General features: G+C 43.8%; 1 protein-coding gene across 3 annotated transcripts in view; it reads left to right on the forward strand.

Moving 5' to 3' along the window:
* Positions 1-1,273: 1,273 nt before the first annotated feature.
* Positions 1,274-17,237, forward strand: part of LOC118019569 (AT-rich interactive domain-containing protein 5B) — a 179,538-nt gene continuing 163,574 nt past the window's right edge. Inside the window, exons 1-2 of one of the 3 annotated variants that reach the window (XM_035018913.1) lie at positions 1,274-1,403; positions 1,839-2,096. In XM_035018913.1, the coding sequence (XP_034874804.1) occupies positions 1,383-1,403; positions 1,839-2,096 (279 nt within the window). In that variant the 5' untranslated portion in view covers positions 1,274-1,382. The remainder of the gene's footprint in view (positions 1,404-1,838; positions 2,097-17,237) is intronic. The other 2 variants (XM_035018920.1, XM_035018930.1) reach the window with 2 other exon arrangements.

The raw sequence follows: 17,237 nt of genomic DNA on the forward strand, positions 1-17,237 counted from the left end.
ATCAACACTGCGAAAATGCAATCTAGCCTGGCGGAGGACGGGCAGCTGGGTCGGAGCGAGCGAGGGCTTTGCAGTCTCTGCCTGTTCCTTGTTCTGTCGCTCTTAAGTTTCTCTGTGTTTGCATAATAGCCGTGCATGCAAACCTCGCAATGCTCCAGGGCTCCAGAACAATAAATATACACATTTAAAACCTTTATTGTCTTACGGTTCATGCCCCCGGTTTTCAACAGCTTAATTTCTGGTTGTATTTAACTAGTTTGCAAATGGATTTTTTCAGTTTCAAACTATTATTGAGGAAGCTCCCCTCCCTTTTTTGGCGGGGGAGGGGATGGGGGTGGGGTAGGAGTCGGTATATTATTCCTGTAGCGCTGGGTTATATAAACACATTATCATTTGAGAGCGCCCTTGGCGTCCATCAGCATTGTAAACACGTACTAGTGTATATACTTCAAAATTAAAGAATGCACACGCAGAACCGGGAGCCTGAATTCATATTCCGAGCAGACTCGCTGCTCGCATTTATTGATTTATCATGCATCGTTTATTGTTCCAGTCCCTAAATGCAGTCGCTGTCCGTTCAATATTGTTTGCAAAATCCTGAGATGTGTGTGCACTGCTCACTTGTCTTTCTGTTTTTGGGGGGTTTTTTGCCGAGTATTTTTTGCGAAGCGAACAAATGCATTAATATTTATATGTTTATATAATCGATAACCCACTTTTCCCTTCCATGTAAATAGGCATCAAAATATAATTTAACAGATTAGTTCTCGAAAACATGGCAGTGAGGAAGCGTAATTTAACTATCAAACAAATCTACATGTCTAATAACAGCAAATCTGCTAAGGAGCATTAGAAAGAGGAGCAGCGCCCCGGAATCTCTGCAGGAAATGTTCTTTATATTAGACATATACAAGCAGGTCCTGTCAGATGCACAGCGGAGCTCGCTAGCTCTCGTCTCTTCCAAAAATCTCATTAGACGACACCCCTAGACAAGGGAGATCGGGAAGAGGGACATCTCATCTTCACACAGTTTTAGGGTGGATTTTATTTTTACAAACCGTCCTATATGTTTTTTGCCTTGATCCATCCGCTTCCCGCCGAGATCGGACGGAACCTTCCTTCCGATTATGAATTTGATCATTCCACATTTGGAAGGAAACCTACACAGTTTTGACAGGAGCTGAAAATTGAGTCGTCAGAGAAATATTAGGACATATTTTCAATCATTTTGGTGCCGAAGGGGAGGCAAGAGCTCAGTTTTATATTGAGACATTACGCCAGCTGAAGGCAGAGAATGTTTTTCCCTGCCAGGACCTGATGCAATCCATTCAAGCCAACAAGTTTGGAGAGAATGTTGAGTTCAATCAATTCAGAACGTCGAGATGGAGCCCAACTCACTCCAGGTATTTCGCTCTCCTCCGCTCCTCCGATCCCGGCACCCCCCGGCACCCCCCAGCCCCCCAGCTCACCCACACCTCTGCACCCACCCACACCCCCCACAAACTTTTCACCAAACTTTTACCCTCTGCATCCCCCCAAATCATTTTTATTGTTTAAAAAAATCCCTGCACTGATCATACATACATAATGTAATTTTACCGCCTCAGATGGAGAAGTAGGGAGAGGTGGCGGTGGGGGTGCCCGGAGTTTTTTTTTTTTTTTTTTTTTTTTTTAAGGGAAGCAGAAAATTTGTGGGCTCTATTATTTTTCCACCCAGCTTTATATCTGTTGGCTCTTCTGTATTAAGAGTGTGGATGTCTGTGTGTAAATGTGTCTGGGAATAGATGTTTGTGCTCTGATGGCTACGTTATTTATTTGGTGCTTTTTTTCCCCTGCAGTGGGTCGGCTCACCGTGTGGCTTGCACGGACCTTACATTTTCTACAAGGCTTTTCAATTCCACCTTGAAGGCAAACCAAGAATTTTGTCCCTTGGCGACTTTTTCTTTGTAAGATGTACGCCAAAGGATCCGATTTGCATAGCGGAGCTCCAGCTGTTGTGGGAAGAGAGGACCAGCCGGCAACTTTTATCCAGCTCTAAACTTTATTTCCTCCCAGAAGACACTCCCCAGGGCAGAAATAGCGACCATGGCGAGGTGGTAAACTTATATCTCCCTCTCTTCTTTCTTTATTATCCCCCCCCCCCCAAGTAATGCTTATTACAGGGCAAGCTTGAAAATACTGTATTCACTTCTGCAGGCGAGCAGGATCGACTCCTTTTTTAAAGGGGTAGCGCCACTAGCTGGGGCTCGAGTATTTTGCCATTGTCAGAGTTTGGCTGTCAGCTTTACAAAGAGGATCCAACTGCTGATTTTAGTCAAGATCAAATAACTTGTTCGAGAAGGGTTTTGTTCAAGGATATGTGTGTGTGTGAGAGAGAGAGAGAGAGAGGGAGAGAGAGATCGTTCGCTCTCTTGCTACTGCGCTTGAACATCACATGCTTTTTATATATTTTTTGCCTTTTGAAAATCTTACCTTCGCGTCTGGCTCGGTCGGGGCTGGGTGGATTTCTTTCGGTGGGTTTCGATATTGTTCACTTTTTTTTTTAAGTAAGTATTTGATATGTTTAAGAGGGCGGAAATTACGAAATGGAGGCAGAGTGAGATCAAAAGCTATTGAGTTGGCAAAGACGTGTTGAATAAAGTGATAAATGACAGGTACTGGAATAATACATTCAAATAACTTGCAGATCTGCCCGGGCGGATTTCAAAGCGGTCGTGTAACCGGCACAAACACGTTAAGCATTAACAACTATCTCTCGCCCCCACCCCCACCCCCCCACCCCCCCACCCCGGACAAGCCATTTGATGTTCTAGTTTTCAATTACTCCACGCAAAGTGGACGTCTTCCAGCGCGATCTTTGGGGATGTGTGGGACCGGGACGGGGGAGGGAAGGCAGAGGGGTGTGTGCTCGCCCACTGGCCCGGCGCGTCCGGCGGCCTCCGTGCCCAGACGGCGCTCCGGGGGAGGGTGGGGAGGGACCGAGCTTCGCCGGCACGTTTCTGGGCGGCCGCAGGGGCGCTAGCCGCGCTCCCGGGAGGACGCCCGAGGTGAGCTGCTGTCACCGGGCGCCGGGGCGGCCGCCTCCCTTCGGCTCTGTCATTTCATGTGTGACCGCAGTTCTGCGGGCTCCCCTCGTCAGCTGACCGACCTCAGCGCCGTGATACCCACCAGGGGAACTATTTTGGGGAGGCTGTGCCCTCGGTGCGGTGGGAGGGCGGGCGCGCGGCCGCCTGGCAAGGCTTTGTGTTGCCCGAGCGAGAGCAGGGTGATCAAACTGAGACTTTTGAGGGCAGCTAGCTCTGTGCCAGGCCCTCGAGCTTTCGAGGTAGATGTAAGGATCTTTTTGTTAAATGAATGGTTCCCCGTTTAACTCATCCCGGAGCGTGGAGCTGCCTGCCAGTCCTTCCACAATTCCTTGGTTTGATGGAGTTGATTGTACTTTTGGCATCGCCAGTTCACTCCCTCTCCCAGGATCGAATTACCCATCAGTGGTCTATGCCGGTTAATTACTGGAGTTCGTCAAAACCTTCGCCCTCAGATCTGCCTCTTCGGAAATAAGCCCCGCCCTCCTCCCCGAACGTTCCCCCCCCACACCGCCCTCCCCGGCCAGCTTTGGGTTTTAAACGTTCATACTTCCCGACGCCTGCCTGCAATTTTACAAAGGTGTTGTTTGGAAATACTGGGAAAAAATACTGCAACCTACCAACAGGTTGAGCTCTTTCCCCCTCCCAAGGTCTAGCTCGGCCCCCTCCCCCGCCCCAACTTTCCTGCGCAGCTGTCTTCCTCCCCTCCCCCTCCTGATTTCTTATTATTTGCTTTTCAAATTTATTACTTCAACATGGCCTGTGATCTGGAAAAGGGAAGGATTAAATATCCAGAAAAGAGCTGGTGCCTAATAGACTTCTGACTAAACCCAGAAGGAAATTATTCAGTGTTTTATGAGATATTTTGTGGTCACTCTCCTCTCTCTTTTTTTTTTTAATTGAAACTGAAATATTTTTAAAGACCCCGAGTTGACCCCACTTGGTCCAGTTTTAATTTCTGTTGGTGTAATTAAATAGTGAATTCTGATTTAAGAATAAAAACAGTATTAGCCGAAGGTTGCATCTGTTAGAACTGCTGATAATGAATAGATACACAGTATTTTTAAATAAACGATGTTAAAAAATTGTTCATTAAGGGGAAATGAAAGCGAACCGTTGTAATGATCTGCACATTTCGTCACTGCTATATGAGCCATACCTAAGAAAATTAATCTTGTCATTTAAAAGTAAACTCTAGGGGGTTTGGGGAGGGAGATGGCTCTATTTATAATCCTCAGCTGCATATACATCGTCTAATATTATGCATGATTTGTTTTTTAATGCTAACACGGCTGGTAATTAGCTGTATGATTATACTTGTATATTTCATTAGGACTTTGGCTGATGTCATTGTGAATTATTCAGCCATATTAAAACAATTTTCAATTGAGATAATGACACGCCTCAAAATTATGCAAATGCAGGCTGCATTGTGCAAAATAATTATGACAAATGTAAAGCAGGTAGAAAGTTTCCCAATGCAGATTGCTTTTCCACCCTGGTGATGTCATTTCCCCCCCTGGCCTAAGTTAGTCATTCATTAGCTGAATAGCAGCCCCAGTCTCCTCTGGAGGAGAGCCTACAGAAACCAGCATTTACTGCAGGCACCTAGAGGGGGCAACAGGGTCCTCTCATTAAGAAATTTGCTTTGTTTTCACTTACTCCATTAACTTGTTTATATACAGTGAAATGATTTTTGTTATTGATTTTAAATAGTTTGGAATGATGCATTTGCCATTTGCAAAGTGTAACTGAAAGAAAAAGGTTTCTTGGTGATGTGCACTGTTACTTGGAGAAAATGTTCAGCACATTTAATCAGCCAGGACAGTTTATTTTAAGTAACCAAATGGAGGTTAATAATTTCTTGATTGAGCTGACATCAGCATCCATTTCAAAAGGACAGCCAGGACTCAGTATGCTTTTTTGGTTTAAGAGAACCATTCTGTCTATTTATGATTTCTTGAAATGTAAAGACGTCAGTTCTAAAAGCAGGAAAATTATCATTGTGCGAGATTAGAAATAGCGTCCCTGTGTGGTTTGCTATCATCTGCAGAGGGCCTTTTTGGGGAATATTTTATTGATCCTTGCAATAATTGTATGAGGCTGGATAAGGCAGGACTTTGTATGCCATTTTACAGATGGAGACAGAGGCTTAGAGAAATTATGTGGTTTGTCAAAGGTCACCAGGCCAGAACGCAGGCTTTTCTAAGCTTTAGGGTTGTTTTTTTTTTCCCCCACTAAACCCTACCCTTGACACCAGAGTTTTAATGCATCATATTATATTCTAGAAGTATGCATTAATGTGGGCTGGTCCTTGTTCATTTTAGAATTATGACTAGTCAATCCGTTTTGCCAGAGATCACTGGATTTTAGGTAGCAGAACCATTCTTATTCTATGAAGTTCAGCTGATTCGAGCTAGTGGTATCTAACAAGAACAGTTGTGTTTTAATACCATTATTAATAATCATTAACAATTTATTATTGGTTATAATAACTATGATAATGACTTAACTGCTGCCTTCACATAACTTCCAGTGCTGGCAACTGGTGTAGAGGAAAAGCAGTCCAGAAAGAGTTACATCTTGATTCTGCAACTTAGTATTTGTTCGACCTTGAACCAGCATAAACACTCTGAGCCTCAGTTTCTTCAGCAGCAAAATGGGGACAATAATGAGGCTGACTGGGGATTGTGAATATCAAGAGGCATTGTATGGGCAAAAGTACTTCAAAAACAGTACAGTCCTTAAAAATAGAAAAGAGGGATGATTGCGGTGACCTTTATTCTAGATACTAATTTATAAACAATAAGCAGGATAACTTTTATGCCTGTGTGGAGGTTCCCAGGCCTAATCATGATACTGTCTTAAATTACCATGAAAGTGAATAGCAGAGCCATATACAAGGAGTTAAGTATCTTTAGTAATTACCCCCAATCGCCACATTCAGCCACAACCTCTTCAGAGGAGGAAAATGGCAAAGTAGGCGGGTAATTGGTTCTGTTACTGGGTAACTTCTGATTATATTCATTTTCAAATTGCCAAGCGCTTAATCTATTGGCAATATACACTCTTAAAAGAGGTGGATGTGCAAGCTTGGATTTCAGCCTGACCGTGGGCTGGATTCTACAAGAAGCTTTACTGGGCACCTACAACTTTGAGTGTGGATGAGTAAGCTAATGATGTCAGGAAGTCAAGATCAAGTACACCTGGGCATTACAGATAGTAATGACACGTAGTCAGGATTTCTACAAGTGGTTACTATCTGGTTAAAAATTGTCAAACATTCATATTCCAGAGCCCCTGTTGAAATTAACTCGATTGGAATCTCTGGAACTGGGGTCCAGGATCCTGCATTTTAAACATTGCCTCACTTTCCTCATCTATGAAATGGAAATACAGTACCTACTCCCTAGGATTGCCTTAAGGATTAAATGAGTCAATACATGTGAAGTGCTTACAACTGAGATTGGCCCATAGTAGATTCTTCAGTAGTGGTGGACTCACTGTTTTCATCATTAATATTTGTATTGCTGTTCTCATTGAAATTTGAGACCACTACCACTACTTTCCTTTTTTTTTTTTTTTAAGATTTTATTTATTTGAGACAGAGAGCACAGCCAGGAGGAGGGGCAGAGGGAGAGGGAGAAGCATACTCTCCGCTGAGCAGGGAGCCAGATGTGGGGCTCGATCCCAGGACCCCGGGATCATGACCTGAACCAAAGGCAGAGGCTTAACCGACTGAGCCACCCAGGCACCCCCACCACTACCTTTCCTAAAGAAAGGTTTTCTCTGTGAGAGGACAGCATCTAGATTAGTTTGCTAGGACAAATACCCGATATAGGTCTCCCCAAATCAGGTTGGCTTTCATCCATATGATGAGTTTAGCTATGTCACCAAAATAAAAAGTTCCTTAAAGATTTACATTTCAGTATGGAGCTATGCTGTCATCTGGATAGGCAGGATGTGTTTAAAAGATTGCCTGCTTGTATCACATCTCGTGTTAGTCAGACACGTTCTGAAATCTAGGAGGTGCTGGACCGACCCTGTTCTAGCTGTAGATGGTTGCTCAGTCTCCGGTCTATATACATGAGCTGACTTTTTTTTAAATTTCCAAGACCTCTTCAAGTGACCTCACTGACCTTGGACAGTTTCTTTAGCTTTTCTCAGCCTCAGTTTCTCCATCTATAAAATGGATCTAATGATCTCTACTTTGTCAAGAGAATTAGAAACAGTAATGGGAAGCGCCTGACAACTAGCATAAGCACTTACTACAGGAGAGCTCAGCAAATGAGGGATGCAGTTCGGGCAGTTTTTAGTAGTTTTAGTAATGACCTTCAACTAGGTGAAGGAGTAACTTTGCTCTAACTGGCTGGCCCTTCAGAACTAGGGCGAGAACTAATGAACTCTCTGGAGAGAATTTAGAGGACTGTGATAAGCATTAGTGAACTGCGGCCTGAGGGCTGAATCTGGACCACTGTCTGTTTTTGTAAAGTTTTATTGAAACAAAGTCAGACGCAAATTGAGTCCTTGTGACGGCAAACATTTGACCCACACAGTGGAAACTGGGAAATTATTTACTGTTTAGTCCTTTACAAAAATGTTTGCTGACCCCTGGCCTATGGAGTTGATTTGAAATAGGGAGCGGGAGTGTGTACTTTTTTTCCTCTTTCTTACTTGGGTTGGAGCAAGACCCAGTAATACTAAGAAATAATTTAACAGTCATGTCAAAAATATTTGCATAAACAAATAAATCTCTGTTTCATCACTGATTCTAATGATGTTAAAATTTGAGAATCAGTAGAATGTGTACTGATTTAATTTTGTAGGTTCAGATCCTAACTCCGGCAAACGTTGGTGTCATCTATCTTGAGTTAATCAAAAACTGCTGGTTGAGTGCTAACCATGTACTCGGAGCTCTGCTAGGTACAGAGATGGATGCAAAACAGTTCATGGTGTGACCCTGTTTCTCAAGAAGCTTATCAATCTTCATTGAGAGATGAGATCAACACGTTTTGAAAATGTAAAAACAACATAATTCGTTATGTAACACGTTGGTGAATTGTGCTGACAATAAATGCAATGTGTGTTTAAAGGAAGGCTCATGATCTGCATGATTTTGGAAAAAAGAATTTATTCAGCTTGCAGATGTTGATTGAAGGCCTACTATGTGCTGGACAACAGGATACAGAGAAGAAGGAGAAGGGCCTCAGCCCTCAAAGAGCTCATCGTTTACACCCATGGACAGACATTGGTCACAGAAAAGCTGTCAGACTCTCTCTGTGCTCCTTAGTTAAAGTGGAGATTAATTAAAGTCACTATTTATAGCCTTTCCTGATCTTTCTGGAAACTAGAAAGTATTGTCTTTATCTTTGAAGTCTCGATCACTCAGTGCATATTTATAGAGCACCTACTTTGTGCCAGAGCCTGTTCTAGGCCCTGGGGATACAGCCATGAACAAGATAGACAAGGATCCCTGCCTTCAGGGCTCTTCCTGGGCTGTGGTTGGTTTCGCCCTCCCCTGTGCTTCGCACATGCGCCTTTGGTGATGGTTATCTGTGTCCTTTTCCTTTGCCTGTCATTCCCCCTTTCCACCTCCCCTCTTCCCCCACCCTAGCGCTGTTCTCAGGAACTGCAGGTTATGCCTTATTCACCTCTGGGTACCCCCCTCCCCCAGTATTCAGTGCCAGTCACTAAGTATTTATTGAATGACTATATGACATCAGTCATCTAAAATGTTCTTTCCCACAGCCTGCTTTCTTTAAGGCCAGCCTGGTTTCTTCCTGGCAGAGGACCTACGATGGGTCATTCCCATGTGGGCCAGCTGCCGCATACCCCCGACTCATGCGTGTTCTTTCTCATCTAAAATCCATCGTCGTTTTGCCCCAAGATGTGAAAAAGCGTAAAGGATTTTCTTTCAGAGTACTCCGCAAAGAGATGGGTGCCTATTTGGGACTGATGATGAGGCTAGACCCAGCATGTCCGTGTTTGAGTACTTTTCCCATCTTCAGCCTTCAGCCCATAAAAAGCCGGGGCAGTGCGGTGGCGGTCTGACCAGAGACTGCCGGTCACTCCTTACCTGAGTGTGGTTGGCAGCTCCTGTGGGCCAGCATTCTTCCCAGACTGATGGTCTTAACTAGGCCAACGTTTGATAGTGAGTCAAAATTGTAAGCAATTAAAAGCTCCCTTGACGTTTAGAGTGTCAGGCACATACTAAGGAAATGTTATTTTTATGGAGTACACGAGTCCATACATGTAAATACTTTGTTATTAATTATTAATAAAGCATACCATTGTTCGTGGTGGCATCTAGTGATACATGACTCGAGCTCATTTATCAAAGTCTAGTTTTAACCAATATCCAGAATATAATTGCTCGAATCAAAATGCATTTGCTTGTCATTTTTTATAGCCAGGGGTGGTTGGACATTTGCCATCTCCCACTCAGAATAATATTGTAGCTAGTGATTACCCGTTGGTTTGGCTTTTAAAGAAATTTAAAACAAATTTATCGGTTGTTGGCTTAAAGATTCATTCGCCTCTCAGAAATGCCGTCGCAGATTTCCTGCATTTCTTGAAAACTCTGCTCCCGTGGCCTCGCACAGGCATGGATGGCTTTTTCCAGCCACGCTGTGGTCTTTGCCGGCTTGCCTGAGATTAGAACCCGGGCCTTAGCCTTCGGAAAACACGGCTTCCATCCTGGACTGTGAACGTCCGGATCGACAACACATTTCAAACATGCAGATGATGATTATTACCGAAAGGGTGCTTTCGAATCATGCTAATGGCATCAATCTCCAGCACATACTTGCGTAAATTAATTCTGCTTTTAAAATCAGATGCACTGTTAGCAGCGTCAAAGATGGATATTTGACATTTATCACACAGACGAGGACGTGTGGTTTAATTACATGAATTTTCTGTAGAATCTCTGTGGCTGTATAAATAGATGCACAGTGGCGCATGTCCTTGCACGCGTGACCATCAAGTTCACAGCCCTGTCTCCATCCCTTTGCCACGATGAGGAAAAGAGCGGGGAGGGGCCATGTGTTACTAGTCAATCCAGTGGCCCCAGGAGCCTCTTCCCCCCCTTACCATACCTTTCCTTTCTCGTGACTCAGAGCACACCCAGGCTGTGAAACACACCCCCTCCTCCCCAGAGCTGAGTTCCAAGCCTGATCAGTGACACTAAACATTAAACTCTTGTCTTTGAGAATAATAGGCTTTGCTTTCTACACCCTCAAGCATGTTGAGCTACTGTGCAGGCTGGAAAATAAAAATGTTCTAATTGTGTCTTTTAAATAAGCATAGGAGTGAATTAATTAGACCATATTTTGTCTTTAGTTGCTTAGTTACACAATAGTATTCCTGAGCACGAGTAAGATAAATTGGCTCTTTTTGTGCTGCCTGTCCCTTAATCATAATTACTGTATTGCTTAGGAGAGTAAAGCATACATAGATTTTGAATTTTTTATTAATAGTCAAAAATATGCATATGATATATAAAGTATATGCTGTTCAACCTGTTTTATATGCTTTTATGTGGGAAGAAGTTTTATTGTGGTGGTAACATTTGCATTAGTTGCTCAAAGATGTAGTTCTGGGAAATACATAATTGAAATGTTTTTGAATTGCTTTTTCTGGCCTTTTCAATCTTATTCAAAATAATAGTGCCTCCAGTCCTGGAGCAGTCATTCTCATTTGATTTAACATCTTTCTTTGCACTGTGTGTGCAGGGCCCAGCCTTAACCCTGCAGAGCCTAGACGGGGCTCCGTGATTCTCAGGCCTCAGACATCGCGCCTTATGTTTCTGGGCTCACGCCGTTGGGGGTCGGGGGCAGTGGGGCAGCAGAGCATGAAATGCCCTTTGTCCTTGGCACACTTCCACGTTCCTCGCAGAAATTTCCAGGGTTAGAGATCGTTAAGACTTTGTTTTAACTGGGGCTAGACAACGCTATGAGCTTGCCTTCTGGGGTCTTACAAAATGGGATGTTGCTACCAGAACTCGGGTTTCTGGCCCCCTACCCCGACCCTCCACCGAGGAGGCAGCAAGAGTTGGACAGCTTGATATAGTTATTGAACAATGGGAGAGTCTGGCTTAAGACCCAGGATGCATGCTGGGTAAATGTATGTGAAAACTGACCCCATTGTTCTGTTGTATTTGAAAAGCAAGTAAATTATTTACAGATATTTGCTAATTAAAGCACATGTTGTTTTACCAGCACAAAAGAACACAGTATAACTGGAGACAAAGAACTAAGTGCAAATAATTTAAACTTGCTAATTCTGTGTATTTTTCTGAAAGGAGGAATATGTTTTAAAAATATGTATAAATACATACATATTAAAGTGTGCGTGTGTGTGTGTGTGTGTGGATATTCGGATATGCATGTGTGGGTTTTGTTTGGTTCTGACCCCTACATAGGAAGCCTTGCATGCTACAGCGGTAACAGGCCAAGTTATCACCAGTTACCTGTCACTGGGCTTGCCCCAAGCCCCCTGTGGGCCATGGGGATGGAAATCATTGTGAGAGAATACTTGTTTTCCCTTTAGTCCAAGCTTTGCTTGCCATCCTCTGGGTTGAGCTCGGCTCAGGGTACCAGTGGAAAAAAAAGAATAAAAATGTTCTTACTCACTGCCTTGTTCTCTGACTTTCCTCCATGACAGGCTCAGGTTTAGTTGTTTTTCTTCTGTGACTACCCAACTTCGGTAACATTCTGGTTGGAAATCTGTGTTGTGGGATGAGGGCCTCTTGACATGGGGCGAAGGGTTCAGATGCAGAGAAGGTCGCCGAGAACATTCTCATACTCTCAGAGACCTTTCCCTGGCTGGATGTTGGTGGAGCCATAGGGGCAGCTGGTCCCTCTGGCTCCGCCATCTGCACCGACATGTTTGGTTTCAGGTGTGACTGGCTGGACATCCCTTGGCTTTGTTGATAAAGAGGATCAGGAAGGCTTGCCATGGTTATCTAAGAAAAAGGCTCATGTCTAATTTGCCAGCGACATTTGAATAGACTTATAGGACATTCAAGAGAGCAAGTCCAGCCCCCTTTATTTAATGGACACAGAAAGGCCAGAAAAATCTTGGGCCTAACAGCCAGCACCCTCGGGCACAATGGTCTGCTGCTTTGAGGAAGAAGGGCTGCTCTCTTAAGGTTCTACTCTGAGGAAAATAGGCAGGCGTTTCCCATGGGTGTGTTCAGGGTGGATCATCCCAGCGCTCTTAACCAGTAGATGGTGCCTCTGTGGGACATGACTCGTATAAAATCACTAATGAGAGTGTGGGCTTTAGTGCCAAGATACTTACCCAAGGGGCAGTGATTACAAAGAAACCAGGCTTGGTGTTCACAGTCCCCGCTGGACCTTACCTTCATTTCCATATTCTTTCCTGAAGTTAGGAGGGCCCTCTGATGGTATTATTTATGTTGGCTTAAGAAAAGCTTTGCTGAGACGGCACTCTTGGCGGCAAACTGAATTGGCATTTCTGCCACTCTGATATTCACGGATGGTTTCTTTCATTCTGAAATGTTTATTGCATGCCTACTATGTGTCGTTTCTCTCCAGTGGGGACATTAAGAGTGAACACAATGACTAATGCACAGATAAAAATTTCTGTTCCCATAGAGCTTACTCATTCTCTCATAATAAGAAGGAAAAAGCAACTTGATTGATTTATCCAAAGTGGCGGAAAACTATCCCCATACATTTTGGTCTTAGAACCACATTCATACTTCCTTCTTCTAAACTTTTCTCTTCTCTATGTATGCACAACCCAGAGAAAATGCCCCAACTTTCTCTTCTTCCAAACCATCTGCCAGAGTTTTACCCACAGTGTTTTCAATGAAGTTACAACATTTTCTGTTTATTGAGTAGCTATTATGTGTCAGGCATTGCATATATATTAATATATAAATTAAATGCTCATTTAATTCTCAAAGAAATTCTCTTAGGTTGGTTGTATTGTGACATTTTCATACTTCATAGATGAGGCAGCTGAGGCCAAAGGAGGTTAAATAACTTGCCCAAAGTCACGTATAGTTAAGACTCAGAGCTAGGATTGAAATCCAGGTTTTCCTTGATTCTGCCAGGATTGGTGAGTTTCATGTCTCCCTATCACTTTAAAATACACTAAGGGACTAACAATGGGATTTTGATTATATACTGACCTATTCCCTAATTGAGCCTTCATGAATATTGTTTCTTTAGTCCTTCATTTATTTGTTCAGCATATGGCGCTTGGAAGCTTCTGTCCTGCTCTCTAGGAATGTGCAGTCCAATTGGCGGTTGACTGATACACAGATGACTCAGTCATCATACTGTGCACTTGAGGAATAAAAAGTTTAAAAGGACTCCTTAAATCCCACACCCCCCCAAGGCAGGCATGTGGTGCCTCTCACACACTGCACAGGAGAGGAGACTCAGCCTCAGCCCCCCTCGAACGCCTTCTGTGTGCAGGCCAGCATGGGGCCCTGGAGAGACAGAGGTGGGGAACCAGGCAGATCCTGCCTTCAGGAAGCTGCCAGTCAGGTGGGGAGTGCATAATTAATCAAACTGTCACAAGTAATGGGTCATCGTGTGGCACAGTCAATGTGATGGAGTAAAAATACAGGGACCTCTGACAGGAGTGCCTGATCTTGTTGGGAAGCTCGGTGAAGGCATTTTGAAAGAAACAACATTTGAACTCAGGTCCAGTGAGATTCTGATGAAGGTTGGGAAGAGGTTTCTTTCCAAGATGTGGAGGTGGGAGCAGTGTCCCTACAGGATGATTTCTGGGCGGAGCCTAATCTCGGTAAACAGGTTAGAGATGCCCATGCCGCCCACTGGAGGCACCTACTGTTCTCGATGTCATCGAGACACCTAGATGGCATCTTCAGAGGTGATTTACATTGGGCGGCTGTGGGGATGTTGAAAACAGGGGGTCAGTAAACAAAGGCCCACTGGTCAACTCTGGCCAGCTGCCTGTTTTGTAAATAAAGTTTTATTGGCACACAGCCGCACCCAGTTGTTGACAAATGGTTTCTGGCAGCTTTCACACTGCAGTGGCAGAGTTGAGTCGTGTGACAGAGACTGTGTGATACACAGAGCCAAAAATATTTACTATCTGGCCTGGGACTAAATTGATATTAATAAAGGTAGTAGTAAAACTAGATGCTTACAGCTTCGCGTGAGCTTTTATTTACTCCTTACAATAGTAATACCATGAGGTAGGTTCTAGTGTCATCCCCATTTTGCGGGAGGGCCATCTGAGAAGTTAGGCGACTTGTCGAGGTTTCTAAATTCCTTCACCAGGTGAATGACAGAGACTGAATGGGAACGTGAGCTCTTGTGATTCCAAAACACAGATGGCAAAAACATCGCGCCGTCCTGCTGACAAGTGGAGGAAACACAGGCAGTATGAGCAAAGGGGTCTAGAATTCACCAAGATATTCCTCTGTGAAGTAAAACCTCTCAACAGCTGGATCCCTCTTTCAAGGCCCTGCTCAAATGCCACCTCCTCCATGATGTCTTCCACCATGTAGGGGAGAAAGGGACCCAGAGCCCATGCACGTGCTTAAGTGCCCACTGGGCCCGGCAGGTGACATCAAGTGGAGTGAGCCAGGTCTGGAAGAAAATATGATGCTTGAGGGAACTGGGGACGTGCAACTCACTCAAATGTCGTTACTCACATCCTGCTGATCATTACTGGGCAGGAATGTCATTTCATATTGCCAGGTCTTTCCATTTTTCAAGAGACATGTCAGAAATCTAGACTTTTGTGTGAATGTAGTTGGCACTTTGGTCCAACTTTCAAAAAAAAAACACTGGGCCAAACAAAACATATCTTCAGTCTGGATGTTTCCCCCCAACCTCTCCCCCAACCCTGGCTGCCACCTTGCACTCTCTAGAGCAAAGCTTTGGATGAAACCATTCTTATATTTGGCCCATTTTCTGTGGATAAAGCAAAAGGAACTTATTGGTCCTAAAGGGGCAGCAAAGAAGTGAGAAGGGGAAAGCCAGGTAGACAGAGCCCTCACCCTTCTCTCTAGCCAGAGTTCCAGAGGCCTGCGGGTACAGGACTTGAGCTGTGGAAAGAAGCGTGTGCGAGTAGGAAAGTGGCCTGGAGTCATGCTGAAGGTATCCTGGAGACAGGAAGCTTGGGAGCAGGCCCTTGAAAATAACTAGGACTCTCTTGGATGAGCTTTTTGAGGAATGAGTTGGACAGAGGGGGAAACCCTTGACAGAAGAAGCCATAGGAAGGACATAGATAGGAAGGAAGGACATAGCAATATTGGATATGGTCTACACTGGGCAAGAGGGCAGGGATTTAGTGGAAAATAAGGTAGACCGAGGCCAGAGTTTAGGGGGTCTAGCAGGTCAGTCTTCACTTGAATCTGAAGGCCAGTGCTGATTAATAATTTCACATGTGCATTTTGTCTTTCTGGTTGGAATAGAAACTCTTAGTCTAGAAGCTTGAGAAAACCAAATGTGCATACTTACTCTGCCAGTTAGTAGCTGGTTGTCATCTTGGTCTACTTACTTAATCTCTTTGGGATCTCAGTTTCCTTACCTGTAAAATGGGTTCCTCTTACAGGGCTGTGAATATCAAATGAAATTTATATGGGCACAGAGCACCAAACCATGGCCTGGCTTCTCCTAGGCCTTTAGCAGATGCTCGTTATCGATCCTGCCCTTCCTGGTCAGGGGCCAAATCATAACGTATTGTCTCAATGAGGTCTGTCATGATGCTAGACTGTTAATAGCTCGTTAATAAGTAATGTATTGGTTAAGCCGTTGGACTACTAACTATTATTTGAAAAATGCTAACTAAAAAAACTATCAATTTGAATAGAGCGAAACTTCCTGGCTTCCCATCTGTCCTGAGACTTTTCTGTTTAGGCGCAGAGATTTTGATCCATGTTTGAGGTTTCTGGTCAGGTCTCCGTTCTGTTCTGTACCATTTAGATCTTAAAGGACATTGAGGGGGCGTCTCTCCCATCAGCCACAACAAACTGGGATGAGATGGGGGAATGATGGTGTCAAGAGACAAAATCTGCATTCCAGATGTTCCATCTTGGTATGCCAAAGAACGTTCAAACCTGCTGCTTCTCAGGTTCCGCCCCCTTCTTGAGGCAACCTCTGCGAAACTGGTGTTGACCTGCCGAATGTGCACAACATTAAATTTATTTCAGATACTCTCACCTTCCCTCCGTTTAAAAAAAAGCCTCTCCTATTTCCTATTCTTACCCCCCACACCCGCAATTTAAAAACATGTTTCCCCCCTAGACACCTCCTCTCCCTCCTCTTCTTGTGGTAGTGCTGGTGGTGGTGGGAGGGAGTGTATTTCACACACATCTTTAAGATGTGCGAGGGCAGGTTCTTTTAAAAAGCAAAAAAGCACCAGCAAAGGGATGCAAAAGGAAGGGAAGGGGTCCCAGCCAAAATGGCTGGGGCATCTCAGACATAGGATCTTCAAAATAGAGACTGCCTGCTGGGCCATTAAATCCTTTTGCTTTGGGTTAATCCCACAGTGTATATCAGATTACTGAATTCAGATGAAAACACTGCTCTAGTACTCTGTCTCCTCCCCAAATTATTCCAAACTCAAGTGTACATGGGTTATAAATACAGAAAATAATTGAGTTCTGTGTGTCTTAAGTGAAATAATCTGTTCCATTCTGTTTCTTGTGAATATTCTCCATAATAGTCTAATTATGTTTGTGCTCCTGGGAGCTGAATGTGTGTTCAGCAACAATGCATTGGGTTGTAAAATATGCATCCTCAACTATCTGGGCAGGCAAAAAGAAGGATCTAGTAAAAAGGCTGAAGATGTTTCTCCTAATGCAAATTGTATGAATCACATAAACGGTGGTATCTTTTAAAATTATCAGCAGGCTCTGTTTTTCTTTTTTCTTCCCACCTATAGGTCCTGTTTCTCACTCCACATTTTTGATGTTATAGATCAGTAATTCAATAGACAGCCAAGCAGGTGTTCAAATCACTCCTGACCCCCCAAATTCCTTAAGTGACCCCTCGAAGCAGTGGAGTGAAAACATTCTCAGCATGTCAGAATATTGAGATATCTCAGTTGCCTTAATTTTTTTTTTTTTTTTTTGGCCTTAATTTTTAAAAGGCTGTTTTCTGCCCTTTTTGTTTGTTTGTTTGTTTCTCTTTTTAAGCA

The sequence above is a fragment of the Mirounga leonina genome, unplaced genomic scaffold (assembly GCF_011800145.1).
Source record: "Mirounga leonina isolate KUSES-001 unplaced genomic scaffold, KU_Mleo_1.0 Mir_108, whole genome shotgun sequence".
NCBI classification, from domain to species: Eukaryota; Metazoa; Chordata; class Mammalia; order Carnivora; family Phocidae; genus Mirounga; species Mirounga leonina.